The 19,136-nt window shown below is 33.1% G+C and overlaps 2 protein-coding genes and 1 pseudogene across 2 annotated transcripts; 2 read left to right on the forward strand and 1 right to left on the reverse strand.

Moving 5' to 3' along the window:
* Positions 1-7,124: 7,124 nt before the first annotated feature.
* Positions 7,125-10,258, reverse strand: LOC126728674 (formin-like protein 14). The gene is made up of 2 exons (XM_050434467.1): positions 10,184-10,258; positions 7,125-7,970 (listed from the first exon to the last, which is right to left on the reverse strand). The coding sequence occupies exons 1-2, from the start codon at positions 10,256-10,258 to the stop codon at positions 7,125-7,127; spliced, it is 921 nt and encodes a 306-aa protein (XP_050290424.1).
* A 1,557-nt stretch (positions 10,259-11,815) lies between these two features.
* On the forward strand, positions 11,816-12,328 carry LOC126728675 (uncharacterized). The gene has a single exon (XM_050434468.1). It carries the CDS (start codon positions 11,816-11,818, stop codon positions 12,326-12,328), a length of 513 nt encoding a protein of 170 aa, XP_050290425.1.
* A 1,358-nt stretch (positions 12,329-13,686) lies between these two features.
* On the forward strand, positions 13,687-16,152 carry LOC126728676 (plastid-lipid-associated protein, chloroplastic-like; annotated as a pseudogene).
* Positions 16,153-19,136: the final 2,984 nt, after the last annotated feature.

Below are 19,136 nucleotides of genomic sequence, written 5' to 3' on the forward strand. Positions count from 1 at the left end.
GTCGTCAAGAGCACATGTACCATACAAGCAAAAGGTTTAAAGAGAAGGGAAGTTTCGCGTGGGAGAAAACGGTTGAAAGGATGTCTTGAAAAGGGAAATAAAAAAAATAGAAGCAAAAAAGTCCAAACTCTCGCATCTAGCTTAACTCCTCCAACCACATGTTCCACCACCATGACATAAACCTCAGGTAGGGGTGTGCAAAAAACCCACCGACCCACCAAACCCGACCCAACCCAACCCGACCCACCGGGTTGGGTCGGTTTTTAAGGCTTGGTGGGTTGGGTTGGGTTACAAAAAAAAATTTTATGGCGGGTTGGGTTGGGTTTGGGTCATAAAATTACAAACCCGCCAAACCCAACCCGACCCACCCATATTTAATATATATTTAAAATATATTTTTATATTTAATAATTTTTTTAAAATCAATTGTAGGACACTTATATATATATATATATATATATATATTTATTTATTTAATAATTAAAAAAAAAACAGTTGTAGTCATAGGGGTGTGCATGGGTCGGGTTGGGTCGGGTTGAGGGAATTTTTTGACCCAACCCATCATGGTGGGTCAAAAAAAATTCAACCTAACCCAACCCATCACATAAATTCAACCCAACCCAACCCAACCCACGTGGGTCGGGTTGAACCCATGGGTTTGACAAATTTTTATTTATTATTAAATTGAGTAGAAAAAAATATAAATATTAATATATTAAAAAAACCTAAAGATTAGTATCAATGTAACTCCTTGAAGGCTCAACACTAATGACTAAACAACAATATTAATTTATTAGAATTTGTGTGAACTAATTGGCTTTTATATAGGATAGGAAAAATTGGTTATTTAAAAAATTTTATTAATTATATAATATATTATATATATATTAAATTAGTATTAGTAGAAGGACTTGAGGAAATGCAAATTATTAAATATATAATATATATTTAAATATATATATATATATATATATAAAAGTGCCCTACAATTGATTTTTTTTTTAAAAAAATTATTAAATATAAAATATATTTTAAATATATATTAATGTTGTTTAGTCATTAATGTTGTTTGCCTTTAAGGAGTTACATTGATACTAATCTTTAGGTTTTTTTAATATTTTAATTTTTTTTTACTCAATTTAATAATAATAATAAAAAAATTTCAAACCCATGGGTTCAACCCGACCCATGTGGGTTGGGTTGGGTTGGGTTGGACTTATGTGATGGGTTGGGTTGGGTTGGGTTTTTTTTGACCCACCATGGTGGGTTGGGTCAAAAACTCCCTTCAACCCAACCCAACCCGACCCATGCACACCCCTAACCTCAGGTACTTATTGTGATTTTATATCCCATTGTTGAATTTATCACTAGAATTGTGTGTGTGCAAGAAACTATTGCTCACTTGATACCACAACATAAATTTTATCTTTAAAAAACATAACATTAAAAAAAAAAAAAATCAATATGGAATTGAATTTTTGGACTGTCTTAGATGCTACCATCTCATACTTTTACTCATTCAAGTGACTAATAAGAGGTTGGATGATTGCAGGGAAGGGAGTGATGCCCAAAAAAAAATCCTTTTTTTGTACAGCCATGAGCTCCATCTCCTTCAACTTAGAAGCTTATGCTGTAGCTAGATTGCTTGCATCTTCTGGCTACCTCAGATTGCTTTTCATTGTTTTATTATCTTTGGTAGAAGTAGGACATCACAACCAGTGGTGCTAAGTTTTAAGCATGAGAAGTAATCTATTTTTGGCATTGCTTATAATATAGCTTTTGGAGAAACTTTGATAGCATCCAAGTTGAAGAGATCAAATGACCCATTTTTCTCTTTCTTGTGTCTTAAGAGAAATTTCTTTAAATTTTCCTACAAAAATATTCATTTTCTTATGCTCTCTTGGAAATTAATGGAGTATTAGCTATATCTTTAAGTAATTTTGTAATCAATTGCTTAACTCAACTTTAAGCCAATATGAGATAAGCAATTGTGTGTAGAAAAGTGTAATATTCCAGTTGCTATGATGTGCTTATCTTGTAGCTCACGCAGCAAAGTATTTCCCAAGGCTTGCACTCAAAAAGGAAAGCAAATACAACATCACTGTCATAGTGATGACTCTAGAGAGGCACAATGAAGAAATTGCAAGATTCAAACACAAAGTCTAATGCATTTGTAATTCTTGAAGCAAACAAGTTTTGTCAAATTGCTCCATAAAAATTTCCTGCAATTCATATTTTTATACCTATTCTATAATATCTCACGCAAGGATACAAAGAAAAAACAAATATAGAGAGACCCCATTTGTACAGAACTCCAACAAAAAAATTTCATTAATCAAGATAATGTACAATGGTTACATGAGCAAAAAATACAGAAACAAGCCTTGCATTCACCCAACAAAAAAAAAAAAAAAAAAGACCCTACAGCCTTGCATTCACCCTTGTTGATGAGGTACTTTTACAAAAAAAAACAAGCTACCACCGGCCTAAGCATTTTCACAAACACCTTCACAGCATTTCAAGGGTTACTATTGCTTCTCTTCACAAGTTGCTCAACTTAGTCCTCAAGGGTAGTACATTTCAATCAGAGAAAGGAAGCTTTCAATACAATTGTTGTGCTACATAGTAATGCAAAATGAAGGAAGTCATAAGTATACTCAAATTTTTGCCACATGTGTACATGGCAAGATGTGCACAGGGAGCCATGCCACTGGCTGTGCCTCTTGCATATCCAAAGTAACTTACACTAGGTACATGGTTACCAACTGCTGTGGATGCCGTGTGTGTGCCATGACCATAGAAGTCTCTTGAAATTAAAGTCTTCTACATTGGATATATTCTTTCCTGCGCCTTGGAATCCTTTGCTAGCCACATGTATTCCACCACTATCTTTTCATTCTCTATAGAAATCATTAATAATTTAACACAAACTGAAAAAAGAGCTCCAACTTTAGCAAGAGATGACTTCTTTGATCAAATTTCTCCCTTTCGGAAGAATACACGATGCACCCAATAGATTGATGAAAACTGGTTTCGGGAAGAATTCACTATCTTAGATCTTCTCATTTCAAAAATTAAGGAAAGGAAAAAGTAAGAAATACCATGCAAGAGTGATGTTGAAGCTGAATCAAAAATTTGAGAGAGATGGAGAGCGATATTACAGGATTTAGTGGGAATGAGATGATGGAAGGCGGCAAGGAAAGCAGTGAATGTGTTTTAGTGGGAAGCAGAATCAGCAGATGATGGAAGGAGCCAAGGAGTCTTTGTGAAATATGACATGGCTTGATAATTGATCCTTAGATTTAATCTTGCCAGATGTCAAGCATCTATTTAAAAACTGAAGAGAATGGGAGAAAAAGAAATGGGAGAGGAGCCCATCCCCGTGTGGTGACCCACTATGCTTTAACGGATAATCAAAGCCATTCATCAACCAAAAAAAAATTTAAATTTGAAAAATTTTTAATTAATGTTTCACTTTTTAATTGTGAACATGACAAATTTTTAGATCGGTGTTTTTTCCTATGTGTCACAACATCATTAATTGTAGGAAAGCGAAAAAAGAATTTCTATGTTTTTTTCTATGAATTCAAAATTCAGGGGAAAGCAAAAAAAGAAATACAAATCTAACAAAAAAAATGCCAAATAAAAATCAAATGTAACCTAAATACAAAAATCAATAAAACATAAATCAATTCAAATTTCAGGGGCAAACAAAAAAGTACAAATCTAACAAAAATCTTCCAAACAAAAACAAAATCTAACCAATACAGTAGTTGACAAAACATAAATCAAGAATTTGAAAAAAATAAATGGGAAATTAGGGTAATAGGTGGCCAAACCTTAAACCTTGATTGAGTAATTCTTTTTGCAGAAGACCCAACGGTTTTATCTGGCACAAAAAAATAGTATTCTGCTATTGGAGAAAAAGATGGAAGAGAAACGAAAAATTTAATTGGGAAGATGGAATATAATTATATCAAAACACTACCACGTTTAGAATTTATTTAAACAAAAAAAAAAAAAAAAAGCACTCCCACACTGCCACAATTCTACACTCCCACCCAAAAAATAGACTCCAATTCCCACGTTTAGACCTAAGAAAAGAAAAAGAGGAAAAAATAAAAATAAAAACCCAATCCCTAATTTAACTCCAATACCCCAAACTAAAGCATTCTTACCCAGATACCTTAATCAAATTTAATCCAAACACCTAAATTGATATCAATCCGACCAAAATAATCAAATCTAAATAATAATTAATCCATAAATTTTAACAATGAAAAAAAAAAAATTTACCTGTGGAGTTACAGGAGTCTGATGGTGGTGGAAGATCAGACTTTTGCGGGCATACGGCTTAGTGAACTCCCTCTCTCTATACCAGTCTTTTTTCTTTTGATTTGTACCGAAATGATTATCCCTCTTACGAACTCCATCTCACGATTTGGGTTTGCGTATTAGAGAGTGGCAGCGTGAAGAAAAATGGATGATGGTGGCATATTTACTCTCTCCCCAGTCCCCACTCCGTGCCTTTTACCATTCTGCCTAGGCTTTTGATTTCATCGTCTCTCTCTTTCTCTGCTTCTGTCTCCATGTACTCATCGCCTCTCTCTGTCTCTATCGTGGTGTACATTTTAGTTTAATCGGTTAATTTTTTTTTTTTTAATACTTATAATGAGAGGCTTTTAAACGGTGTTGTAGCGTTACCGACCAATATAATTAATCGCTTTTTTAAGTCATATGTGTCAGAATTTTAGATAGCCTTTTTTCCTAACGTGGCAGCATCTCTTTAAAAAGGCTTCTGCTATTATATATAGTACCAGTCACAGATTTGTGTGTTGCGCGTGATTATTTTTTATGGTGATCTCATTATTATTATTATTATTTTGTAATTTGAACTAATTTAATGAAAAGTAATGCATTTCATAATCATATTTATCACAAAATAATTTTTTTATTATTGTAGAATTGTTTTATTTAAAATTTGAAACTATAATTCTACCATAGTTGGTTGACTAATTTTTACATCTCTAAGTCAATTAAACATATTTTGCATGCTACATGTAAACCTTCTTTTCCATAAGGGTTGAAATAATGTGCGTAATATTTTTTTTCTATGGAAGTTAAAAAGAATAAAATTCACTTTGTCTTGATGTTTTCTAAAAATTAAATTTGGAGATTCTCTTTCAATAATTGTGAAAATTCTAAGCAGTAATTCAGAAGGTAATACATATTACATGTTCATGCTTTGACTGTGTAATTGTATGATTGATTTGGGTTATAATTTATAAGTTGAATATGGTGGTGTATATCTAAAAGGGCCTAACTATGTTGTTTAGGATATTGAATATAGCGTTGTGTGTGATTCATAGAGTAGCGACGGTTGTAGTAATTAAAAATTGGTTTTTCATTGTCTTTTAAGTTAATAAAAACCTTACATCTACTTTTTTTTTTCTTCAAAAAACCTTTCATTAGATTTTAAAAGTCATGGTGTGTGAAGAATATAAGCATTTAAGGTCTTTTTTATTTTTATTTTTTTATAAATAATGTTAAATGAAATGTAAAAAAAAAAAGATTTTGAAAATTTTCATCTTTATTTCTTATATATTATTATTATTATTATTATTAATTTAGTGTTTCTAAAATAGCATGTGTTTTGTATTCTCTTTTTTTATTAATGCATTGTAACGTTTTATGGGAATACTTTATAAGAAAATTGTTTATTTTATTTTTTAAATTGAGCATTTCTAAATTGATATTTGTTTTGTATTTCATTTTTCCATTGATGCATTGTAACATTTCATGGAAGTTAGAAAGAATAAAATTCACCTTGTCTTGATGTTTTCTAAAAATTAAATTTGGAGATTCTCTTTCAATAATTGTGAAAATTCCAAGCAATAATTCAGAAGGTAATACATGTTACATGTTCATGCTTTGATTGTGTAATTGTGTGATTGATTTGGATTGTAATTTATAAGTTGAATATGGTGGTGTATATCCAAAAGGGCCTAACTATGTTGTTTAGGATATTGAATATAGTTTTTGTGTGATTTATAGAGTAGCGACGATTGTAGCAATTAAAAATTGGTTTTTCATTGTCTTTTAAGTTAATAAAAACCTTACATTTACCTTTTTAAAAAAAAAAACCTTTACATATTTTTTTAACGTGAATCTTTACATATATCTTAATAAGTAAACCCTATACATTTCATTTTCTTAGATGCATAAAAAAAAGACATCTATTCCATAATAATAATGGCTAATTAGTTTTTTCATGTTCTCATTTATAACGTTTCTTACTATTATCATATTTTACTGGCTGTTGATTTTCATAATAGAGGCATTAAATGAGAGTTAAATTCTTTGAACCTTTCATTAGATTTTAAAAGTCATGGTGTGTGAAGAATATAAGCATTTAAGGGGTTTTTTTTTATTTATTTTTATATATATTTTATTATTTATAAATAATGTTAAATGAAATGTCAAAAAAATTTTTTTTTGGAAAATTTTCATCTTTATTTCTTATATATTTCTATTATTACTGAAGAATGTTTTCCTTTTAGTTTTGATAATAAATATGATTTTCTAGGTTAGAGTTTGATTAGTTTCAAGTTTAAATTTTGTATGATTTTATTAAGTTGATTATTATATGATTTAATTAAGTGAATTTAACGACTTATTTATTTGCATTGTAAAGTTTATAATAACATTCGTAGGGTCATCTTTAATTAATTTTTGGCGAAACTACACAATTGGTCCCTGAAGTTTACCCTATGTGCGTAATTAGTCCCTCAAGTTTAAAGCGAGCACAATTAGTCCCTTAAGTTTTAAATCTGAGTTGTATTAGTCCTTTCACTAACTTCTGTTAACGGTGTTACTTACGTGGCTAACTTCACAATGACTTGGCATTTTCTTTAATGATGTGGCATATTTTTAATTAAAAAATTACAAACTAATTGAGAAAAAATATTAACCGGTGTTTACCAAAAAAGAATTCTATATTTTCTACCTACTGTAAAAACCCACAACGAGAGAGAAAGGGAGAGAGGAAAGAAATCAAACCCCAGTAAAAGAAAAGGAATAAACCTGTATAGGGAGACATGGATGAATACTTCAACCAGTATCCCTCACAATTGAAGATATGGTGGCTTGCCGATCGTGGCCGAGCTTGACCGCCGGTGAAGTTTGGGTGGAACCCAGGTTTTCTTTCTCGATGAGGTTGAAGTTGATGGGGGTGGCGGCGGAGGAGGAGGTGGTGGCGCAGAGACTGAGACTGAGTGAACTTTCTTGCTTTTGATTAACCCTTTCTTAAAAAAACTGTGAAAAACAGAGGGTGGTGGAGGAGGTGGTGGCGGCGGCGGCGATGGTAGTGGCCTTGTAGAATAAGCTCGGTCAGCTTCAGACGGAAGCGACTCATCGTAGGGATCCTTTCTTTTCTTCTTATTCCTCTTCCGTTGCTTGTATATTGAAGCCAAAACCATTTTTATTTCCTTCTTCACATTGCTCTTTTTACGCCCACTCTTCACGTACCTCTGCTCCTCCGAACGAACTCCCGCCAGAGATGGCGGCGGTGGAGGCGCTGGTGGTGGAGTCCGACGTATGTTTTTCTCTTCCTCTTTCACTTCTTTGAACTGGGTGTCGTTTTGTTTGGCTTCTTTCTCTTTACGACCCACCGTTTCGTAAGTACGTTTTGGTTGAGGAGGAGGAGGTGGTGGAGGTGGCGGTGGCGCCGGTGACTTTGGTGGTGCCGGAGAAGAACGAATTTCAAAGGTATCAACTGGGATTTCCTTAACTTCAACGTCCTCTTCTTCTTGTTCTTGTCTAAAGCTTCTCGGTCCAACTGGGTTATGGTTATAGTTATAGTGAAACTTGTTGATTTCAAAGTCATCAAAGAACCGAAACGGGTGATCATCGGCGTCCCTTTCCCATGTTGAGTCTTGCTGCCTCAGATCTGGGTACGAGCTACTGCTTCTCTTCAAACGTGTCACAGGTTTATTCCTTTTCTTTTACTGGGGTTTGATTTCTTTCCTCTCTCCCTTTCTCTCCCGTTGTGAGTTTTTACAGTAGGTAGAAAATATAGAATTGTTTTTTGGTAAACACCGGTTAATATTTTTTCTCAATTAGTTTGTAATTTTTTAATTAAAAATATGCCACATCATTAAAGAAAATGTCAAGTCATTGTGAAGTTAGCCACGTAAGTAACACCGTTAACAGAAGTTAGTGAAAGGACCAATACAACTCAGATTTAAAACTTAAGGGACTAATTGTGCTCGCTTTAAACTTGAGGGACTAATTGCGCACATAGGGTAAACTTCAGGGACCAATTGTGTAGTTTCGCCTTAATTTTTTACTCCTTTAGCCGTCGGTCTCTTTGTATTCCAATTAACGGTTACTAATTAATTTATTTAATTGACGTTTGATTTCTTTTACTAATCTCTTTCTCTTCCTCTTTGTTAACATCCTATTGTTTTCCCAAATTTCATGATAATTCTAATATACTAAATATGTATATTGTAACGTTCATTTTTATTTTTATTTTACTCCATTTTGCTGCCATGAAGTTAGTACATCTATAACTATTAGTTTATTATTTTATGATATGTTTGGTTTGATATTATTATTATTATAAATTTAGTGTTTCTAAAATAGCATGTGTTTTGTATTCTCTTTTTCTATTAATGCATTGTAACGTTTTATGGGAATACTTTATAAGAAAATTATTTATTATTTATTTATTTTTTTAAATTGAGTGTTTCTAAATTGATATTTGTTTTGTATTTCATTTTTCCATTGATGCATTGTAAAATTTCATGGGAAGACTTTATAAGAACAATTTTTATTTATTGAATAAAATATTATACGTTTAATTTTTAAAAAAATGAGACAAAATATAAATAATTATGATATGGAGGATGTTGCTAAATTTAAATGTTGAATTAAATAAGATAAGAATAAAATAATAAAAATGAAATGTATAGCAATAAACACCATATTATTTTAGTTATGCTATGTAATAAAATAATATTATATTTTTATATACTATCTTTATAATGCAATAATATAACATTTAACAACCAATGAGAATAAAAAAGATAACAACATAAAATATATAACTAAATCGTATCAAGCTAGATTACCTGTCAATTCCAATTTTAGCAAACTAACTGACTTCTAGTAGTCTAAAACTGATTTCTACGATGCATTTGGTGGACCTTTCAATACTGCATCAGTATGTTTTGATGGTCAACCTGTTACACTAAAATAAAAAAAAAAAAAAAAATATATATATATATATATATACCAAAAATTGAAGGAATATATATATATATATATATATATATATATAGAGAGAGAGAGAGAGAGAGAGAGAGAGAGAGAGAGAGAGAGAGGCTTTTGTGTGTGGAAAAATAGAAATTATGCTTGGAATAAGAGGGAGAATGACAATTTTATAGCATGAGGATAAGAATAAGAAGAGTAAAAAATAAAGGAAGATAAAAAGATAGAATAATATTAATATTGAGAGTAGTGGGAATTTGAAAAGTTGAAATGGAATAAGAAAGGTTGAAGAAAGTTAAGGTAGAGAGTAGTAGGGATATGAAAAGTTAAAAAGGAATTAAAAATTTAATAATAAATAAGAATAATTAAAAATAAGATAAATTAAATATGATATTTTGATTGTAATATAATAGAGTTTTTAATTCACTTTAAGTATTAAAAAATTGTATAAAAAAATTGGAAAAAAATTGATAATGACATGGCTGCTGACGTGGCTCAATGGGAGCGTAGCAACATTAAATACTACGCTTCAACTTTTAGTAATATATTGATTGATGATTAGATTTGACAAAAGCCAACTTGGTCATAAAAACAATTTTGGTGAAACTCCTTTGTTTAGAGCCGTTGCATTTGGCAGGACAGACATGGTTGAGTTTTTGATTGGGAATGTTATCGAAGATATTGACAGGGAAAGCAGCATAATGGAAAAGCACCGCAGGCGAAAAGATTCCACATCCATTCTTCATATAGCTATCCTAGGCATCCACTTTGGTAAGACTTAATTTCTCTCTTTCATTTCATGTTAAATAATACTCTCTCTCTCTCTTTTTATTTTTATTTTTTATTTTTAAAAACCTTTAAAAAAAAACCTCAAAGTTCTCTCTCTGATCTCTCTCTCTCAATTATTTACAGATACAGCTATGGAGTTACTAACGTGGGATTTTTCACTTCGAGACTTGAGGGATGAACATGCATGGCACGACATGTTTTCAACTGCTAGCTAACATGCCGTCTGCTTTCAAGAGTGGACACCCCATGAGCGTCTTTGTATGCCTCACAAAATATGTTACCAGCTTGAAAAATTTATTACATTTCTCACTCTGTACATAATAGCTAACTAAACCTGCATCTCCAATACAGGCCTTCCAGATGATGACGGCCTTCACGATGACAAAGATAATGAAACTTTGATTACTTAAGTGGAAGAGCAGATCTTGAGCTTGGCCGTGGCTGGAGTTGTCCCCACAAATTTTGCTACTTAGGTGATCGTATAGGTAATATATATAGGAACTGACTTGGGTCTAGTGCATTGGAGCATTGAATTTGTTGAGATGTTGACACATGTCAAATGTTTGCCACTTGTCAGCATCCTAATAGGTCCAGTGCTCCTCTGCACTGGTCCCAATCCTTATAATGTATATACTGGAGAAACTTTGCTCTAAAGGTGCTTTTCATTCCTTTGGAAAAAAAATCTCTTTATTTGAATAAATTCATTTCATGTTTTAGATGGTTTAATAGGTGCCCTTAAGACATTTGTTAATGAATCATTTTAAAAAAGTTTTGTTATTACATTTATAGGAAATATAAAATATTGTCAAAAAAATCAGGTTTAAAAAAAAAAAAAAAAGTTTCTATAAGTATTTCCTAAATGAATGTCCTTACCGCATCTTTTAATAAAATACTTTTAGAAACTAAAATATATATATTTTTGGATGAATTAAAATTCAATGTCACTTTACTTGAAAATCTTATCCAAGGACTCTGGGCAAATGATAGTTTGATGAGAGTATGTGTGTGAGTGTGTCTCTCTAATATTTAGATTGTGTGTAAACCTACCTTTAAATACAGAAATAGCACACTTATATGGTATGCAGACCCAAGACCCTAATGCCATAGAACTGCCCAAACGGCAAGAGCAAGTCTCAAAATGAGCAGAAATGAACGCACCTACAATTGAGTGACCAAGCTGAGATTTTGGAAGTCATCAAAATCTTGCAAAAAGAGTATGATAACAAGTTAAGAAATTGGGCATTTTTTTTTTTTCAAAATACAAGGTAATGTTTCTTCGATGAAACACAAACCACTGGTCTGGTGCCATACTGTTCTACATTTCTATTTATTTTAATTAGAGCATTTATAAATTTCTGCTCCTCTTTTTAATTTTTAATCCAATATATAAATATTTCTTTGATGACCTGAGTCACACTAATTTGCAGCCATATTGTCAAGGATATACTATACTGTTTGGAGTTGCATAGCTCAAGGTACAATCCATTTTATTTATTTATTTATTTATAAAGACATATATTCATTACACTGTTGTATACTGTACTATTGCCACTCTCGGTGCAATTCAAAATTTCGATACCGGTTTAAATGTATAAATTACTAATCACTAGTGTCAATCAACATGTAAAAATTGGTGGCATTGTAATCGTAAGTCAATATTAAATCTATTATATTTGCTTCTGTCAAATGGTATATTAGAATTGATGTTTAATGGTTTTTGTGGAAAGCTAGTCTCATCTTGCTCTCTCATGTGATGTCAATAGGATTTTCAACAGTTAGAAGACTTTGGGACATAAAAATACAGCAAAAGAGAGTGCTGAGGCTTGCTACAATTCTAGGTCAAACAGACAAGTCATGGTTGGGTACAATCGAGGACAAAGAGGAAGCTAAAGAAGATGGGCTGCATTCCCGTCCTACTTTATCTTCTGAGATTCCACTAATTTCAGCAGCAAGAAATGGGATCACAGAGATTGTAGAGGTTATTCTCAAACGGTTTCCTCAGGCAATTGAGCATAGAAATGAACGACTTGAGAACATACTTCACATTGCAGCAAGATATCGAAGGAAAGAAATCTTGGATCTTCTACAATATTTGCATGTTCCAACGCTGAGGCTTAAGAGGTCGATCAATGTCGATCTTGAAACCATTTTGCATCAAACTGCGTACTTGGGTGAGCATCGGTTGAGGGATAGGCCTGGGGAAGCCCTCCGCATGCAGTCAGCGATTCAATGGTTCAAGGTGCTATTCTTGCCTGCATTTCCCTAGCTCATTCCTTCCAAACTGAATATCTTTATTATATCGTGTCTATAAATTATACATAAGAGGAAAAAGTGCCGTATGTATCCAGCTTATTTAACCACCATCTCACATTGGGGTAGATCCATCAGCATGCATAAGAGGAAAAAGTACCGTATGTATCCAGCTTATTTAACCACCATCTCACATTGGGGTAGATCCATCAGCATGGAACCCATTCATACATGAGAGGGTGATTTACATATGAATGATACGAATAGGAGACATTTATATAAGCATACATAACAGGTCTAATAGTACATAAGTACATCACATGTAACACAACATTATAAATGTAGTAAAATCTAAGACATTGTGCTACTTTACTGAACCTAGGTAGGAATAGGATATGATCTGGACCTTGGGCCCTTGGATCCTAGAGCTTATATTCTAATAATCTTTACAATTTTAATTTACTTCCCTGCACTAATTTTCTAATTTTGGGTTTTCTTTAGTGTCTGCTTAAATATATTTTTCTCATGGTAGGTGAATTTACAATTTTACAAGTAGATGCATTACAACTCGAAACAATTACATCCAAATCTAAAATCGAAGTAATATGCGATGGAACATCTTCTATCCATACTTGTAAATCTGGTATGCGTAATGCATTTTTTGCCAGACTATGAGTAACCTTATTGCCGTTTCTCTTAACATTAGAATACACCAATCGTTCAAAACTACTAGCAACTCGTTTCACATCGTCTACCAGCAGACCTGTTGGAGAAAGACTATCCTCTGTTGATTTCAATGCTTTGATCAGACCGAGAGAATCACCTTCAAGAATCACTTTTCGAAAGCCCAAATCACGCGCAAGAGTGGCTGCCTTCAAAGCGGCCAGCGCCTCAACCTCGTTAGGCTTGTACGCTTGATGAAGTTTTTCTGAACAGGAAGCTAGCACAGCTTCGTTATTGTCCTGGATTACCACTCCAACTCCGGACTGATTTGGACTATATTCTAAATGGGCAAAACCTATGTATGGTGTTTCTAATTATATTCAACTATGTGATTACATTTACTAATGCAACTGAAATAATGTTATCTTTTTTTAAGATTATTTAATTCAACCATATAGTTTATTAGCCAATGCAATCACATGTTTGAATTAAATTAGGCAACCTAGGTAAAATATCTATAAAACTACATCTAAGTTTTACCCATTTAAAATAATCTCATCTTCTTTTGGGAGCAAGAAGCATAACTTGTTCAGGGAGATTGAGATGTAGGATGAACTTATTACTTATTGTCACCCAAATTGCATAAAAATAATAGTTTTCAATCAATGCAGCGAGTGCAAAAACTTGTACCACATTTCATCAAAATCCGAAATGTTAAAGGTCAGACTGCTAAAGAATTGTTCACCATCCAACAATTCTGTTAAAATCGGAGCAAAACAGGTCGAGAAACCCTGGATTTGGACTGGGGAATTGGTCCGAGAAAGGCTGAGTTTTTGGGTCAGAGCGAGGAGCGAAGAGGAGTTGGGTCCTGAGAAGGAAGAGGGTCTGGTGGTGGAGAAAGAGGAGGAGGTGAAGATGGTGGAGCCAAGCGAGATCAATAGGCTAAAGAAGGCTTTGGTGACCTTGTTTTACAGGACTAGCTGAGGGCTAAGAACGATGAGCGAGACAAGAGTCGAGTGAGACAAGAGCAAGTTGTCAAGGTATCCATTTAGTGGCGGAGCCAGAATTTTAGTTTTGGGGGGGGGGGGGGGGGGAGATCAAATATAAAGGTACATGTAAATTATATTTTGTTCTCGTCTTTTTTCAATCTTTTTTGGTGCCTAATGTAAGAGTTGAAATTTAATAGTCACTGTTATCCTTAAGGTATTCTAAATTCTAAGGTGATTATAAGTTTAAGTAAATATTTTAAACAAGTAAAACACATAAACATGAATGAAAGAAGGTAAATTAACTGGGAAGTTTTCATGCTAAATTTGTATTTGGGAACAAAAAATGGTGATCCAACTTTTTAAAATCTCTTATTTATTTTGCTACCTTTACTTATAGCCTACTTATGATTGGTATATCATAAAGGAAAGAAGCAATTTTGACTTAATAACTTTAGAAATATTATTAAAAAAGAAAAGAATACATCTAGGCGTACAATACAAAGAATAGTAGAGATAATAACTAATGTGTGGCAACAAATCAACACAGTAGAGATAATAACTGATGTGTGGCAACAAATGCATAACTGAGTTTGATGTGGGGCTTGGGGTGGGGTCAGGGGGGGCAATTGCCCCTCCTCGACCCCCCTAGCTCTGCCCCTGTATCCATTTGAACTACAATTATTTAAGGTTGAAGAGACTTCTTATATGTACTTGTTAGTGTTAGAAGACAGACAGGAATCCAACACTAGACTGCTTGTGATTTGTGATAATCAAGTTGCTTTGTAATTTGGTTTGGCCTCCTTCATGGAATTTAGACATCCACCAAATCTAAAATCCATGGGACTTGGGTTGTATACAAACTTTGTAGCCAGTATCAAAATGATCAACCCAAGAATGGTGCATCTTTACACTCATCTAGTTCTTGTTATCTAAGGCATGCATACTTGCATAGTGGTCTCTAGATCTGATAATGTTTTTACATATGGCATTCCCCTATGCCTGTTTTGTTTTTACATTATAGGTCTGGCACAGATAATTAATTTAAAGCAACCTAAAAAATTCGATTTGGTATGACGTTGTTGCTTAATGTGTTAGCTATTTGTTGAGAAATGGGTTGTGGTTATCCTTGGAAGTTGATGTATAACAATGATTAAAATCGGAAATATATCATGAAACAACAAGATTTGATTTTTTCTCATAAGAGTTCTCATGTTTTTTCTTCTATTACTCATGAGAATAGTCATGTACATGGTGAATTTGAATTTTGTGTGTGGAGCAGGTAAACATCTTTTGCAGGTTTGTTCCCATTGTTGTCAAGGGGTACACTGCCCTTAGTGGCGGTAGAAGAAATATCACAGATAATTGACTCAGAAAATTTTACAGTCCATAATATTGTCCAATTTGCTGGGCCATTGGCTACAACTTCAATTAGTACCAATGTCAAGTTTGAAGTCTGAAGTCCAAATGTCAAGTTTGAAGTCTGAAGTCCAAAGAGTGTACGGGTTTTATTTTTGTTTCTTTTAATGTTATCCTTTCTCATCAATCGCTAATTATGCCTACAAGTCTAGCAATTTAAAGCTATAGATTATTTCTTGCATTATATGGTTCAAATCTCTGTTAAGGATCACACATTAAAGGGTGCAAATCAAAATTATATTCCAAGTACCTTTTGCATTTAGAAATTCTCTTTGACCATGTTTTTTTCTATCAACACCTTAGAGAACTTTGAAGCTTTGGATTTAGCTCTAAATTAGCCCTTTCCTATTTTTCCCCCTCTATTCAGATCAAATTTGAAGAAGGTATCATTGGTACTCCCCAATTAATTGACTCCATGGTGATACCTGAAAATGTGGAATTTCTGGGGCAAAAGATTGACCTTACACCCTTCAAGGGCTTAATCAACTCTGTTCAAGACACAGCTTCATCTGTTGCAAAGACCATTTCCCGCCAGCCACCATTGAAGTTCTCTTTCTCAAACAACAATGCTGAATCGTGGTTACTTACCACATACCTATATGAAGAACTTCGAATTTCAAGGGGAGATGGTGGCAGTGTATTTGTTCTCATCAAGGAAGGAAGTTCCCTCTTGACAACCTGAGCAAACTCAAATATTCTTTTATAGTTTCTTATAAGGATACTGCCTCAACAAAGACATTTTATGTAATAAATCTATGGTGATGAATGTAAATTGCATCTCTGATATGGTGTTTGTAAAGATATGAAAGATTATAGCTTTAAATTGTTTTTCAATCTTATTAGGTCATTCTGACAGTTGCAGGCGCTCTGCTAATTTATGATTTTTCTTGGCTTAGAGCTTAGTTTTGCATTTGATAGGATTCAATTATGGATCTGCTATTTTTTAATTCTATGATTTCGTGAAAATTACTATTGTATTGACATGGGGACAATAGGTCAAGAATCAAAATGTTTAATTAGCTTTAATAAGAGGTATCACATTTCCACCTTAAGAGATATTGGTTTCCCACATTAATGGACTTCCGGCTCTACTCTACTCCCCCTCTCCCCCTTCCTTCCAAACTAGCCTTAAATACTACCTATGATTTGGGTAGAACATTTATCTTGGATTGTGGTGGTGGATGGTATTGGTAATCCAGTAGCATAAACAGAATTATGGTTATGGTTTTTATTCTCTGTGTTAGAGACTACTTCCATGGGAATATGAGATTGAGAAACATGGAAAGCCATGATAATTAATGTGTTAATAAAATGATTGGATAAAGCCGAAAAAGGGCGGATAAAAAATGCAGCATAACACCTTTTTCTTTATGATTATAATGCTAAACTTTATTCCTCTACCAAGCAAAGTAGATACGGAAAACTTTCTTTCACTTGTGAACAATCTATGAAACAAAGTATGATTTCTCTCACACACACACACACACACACACACACACACACACACACACACACACACACACACACACACACACACACACACACACACACACACACACACACACACACACACACACACAGAGAGAGAGAGAGAGAGAGAGAGAGAGAGAGAGAGAGAGAGAGAGAGAGAGAGAGAGAGAGAGAGAGAGAGCACTAAATTCCCAGATCTGTGAGATGCAAAAATAGAGAAAAAATATACGTTAAAGAAAAATAATTATATAAGACTTATGTGGTTCGGCAATTTGCCTACGTCCATGGAGTTGTAGAGATTTCACTATTCTCAAGAAAAAATACAAAATGTAGCGGAACAGTTTTCTCTCTAAAAAACAACATAAAATCCTAATCTAAAAAAAAACAGTTTTTATATCTTGCGCATAAGATTCACAATGAGCGCTATGACTTGGGTCCTATCGGCTCAAGCCTTGGTTCCATGGATTAAGCTTTAGAAAATTTACCATTAAAAATTGTAACAATATTATTTTAAGTTGAGTCATAATTCGGATCAAACATAACTAGGCTCCACAAAGCCCATATTAAGTTCCAAATACAGTCGTTTTGAGAGCCATACTTTCTCCCAGCAAATGTAGTCTAAGAAATAAAAGTGTGTTGGTATCACTTGTATGAGAAAACATAAAATAATCTTAGACATTTAATTAATCTGCCAAAGTAAAAAGAATATATTCACTAAAGATATTGTGTAAAACACTAACTTTACACCCTCCAAAAGAAACATGCGACGCAAACATTTCACTAACAAATGTTGATGTGGTAGGGTGGTTATATAGAGGGCTAGAAAAGCATGTTTCGGTTATAGTAAGATAGATAGAGGGAGAGGGGTGTATTAGGATGGAGTGATGTGTGTAGCATGTCTATTTGATTTGTGTGAAATGTTGATGTGACATGTTTCTATTGGAAGGTGTAAAGTGAGCGATGTACATTATATCCTTATTGAAGCATTCTTGAGTTAAAAAATAAAAACTAATTACTTGAGAAGTGGACCACATAATACGCATATTGTTGTAATGATAACTTTATTAGAATTCAGCCACATGTTCGGGTAAAATACATTGTTCAAAAATTTCACACTTATAATTATTAACTTTTTATTTTTTATTTTTTTAGAGATAATTTCAGCCTGTGACATTTGCTCTTGATAATTGTTTTTTATTATCAGATCAAGACACCAATTAGTTTTTTAGTGTAAACAAGGATTGAACCCCATATCTATTGTTTGACGATAAGAGACTTTACCAATTATTAACTCAATACTTAAGCAATAGACAAAATCACAAAAACAATCTAATCAATACTCAATTCATCTCGACTCTAAAAAATCATTACTATTATGAACTCTTTTGGAAAATTGAAATTTTAAAAGTTTGTTTGGTTGGATGGGTGGAAAAGTGAGAAGATAAAAAATGATAGGATGATGGAAAAGTGGGAGGATAGAAAATATTTTAATTTCTCTCATTTTTGTTTGGTTGGAAGTGGAAAAGTAGAGGGATGGAAAAAATGAGTTTTATAAGTTTACACATATACCCTTGTTAAAAAATGATGCCCAGTTAAAAGTAGAAAAGTGATAAACAACAAAACAAAAATTAATCACCTAAATTTATTGAGAAATAAAAATTATGTCTAGAAAAAAAAAAATCACATCTAAACCAAAAAAAAAAAAAAAAAAAGAAGACAAAAGAAAGCAAAAGAAAAAAGAAAATATGAGCACTGGATGAAGAAGAGGCATATCAAAAAACAAAAAGAAAAAAAGATAAAAAGAAAAGAAAAGTAGCACGGTGGACAAAGCCCATGTGCAACTACACAAGGGCATTATCGTCCAAAAATGATGCCCAATTTCTTCTTTCAGTTTTCTCTCCATTTTGGAGAGAGAACTTTTTGGTTTGCTCCAAGAGAAAACACCTCGTCCCTACCATTTATTTTCCTTTCTCTCCATCCAATCAAACACACTTAAAAAAAATTATCCTTCCCATTTTCTCTCAAAAATTTTCCTTCCATCTTATTTCACCTCCAAATAAACACACCCTAAGGAATCCATATTTTCTTACCGGAAAACCATGCTAATTCATTGAAAAATGGTTGGGCAAAGCTGGAAAAGACAAGATTGCAGCCTAGAACCTTTTACTTTATGTTTACAATGGTTGCCTTTGTTAGTCGAGCAAGCAAAGTAGATACCAGTAGCTTTCTTTAAATTGTGAGCAGTCTATGGAACAAAGCATGATTGCTTGCATAGAGTGAGGGGAG

The sequence above is a fragment of the Quercus robur genome, chromosome 5, assembly GCF_932294415.1.
Source record: "Quercus robur chromosome 5, dhQueRobu3.1, whole genome shotgun sequence".
NCBI classification, from domain to species: Eukaryota; Viridiplantae; Streptophyta; class Magnoliopsida; order Fagales; family Fagaceae; genus Quercus; species Quercus robur.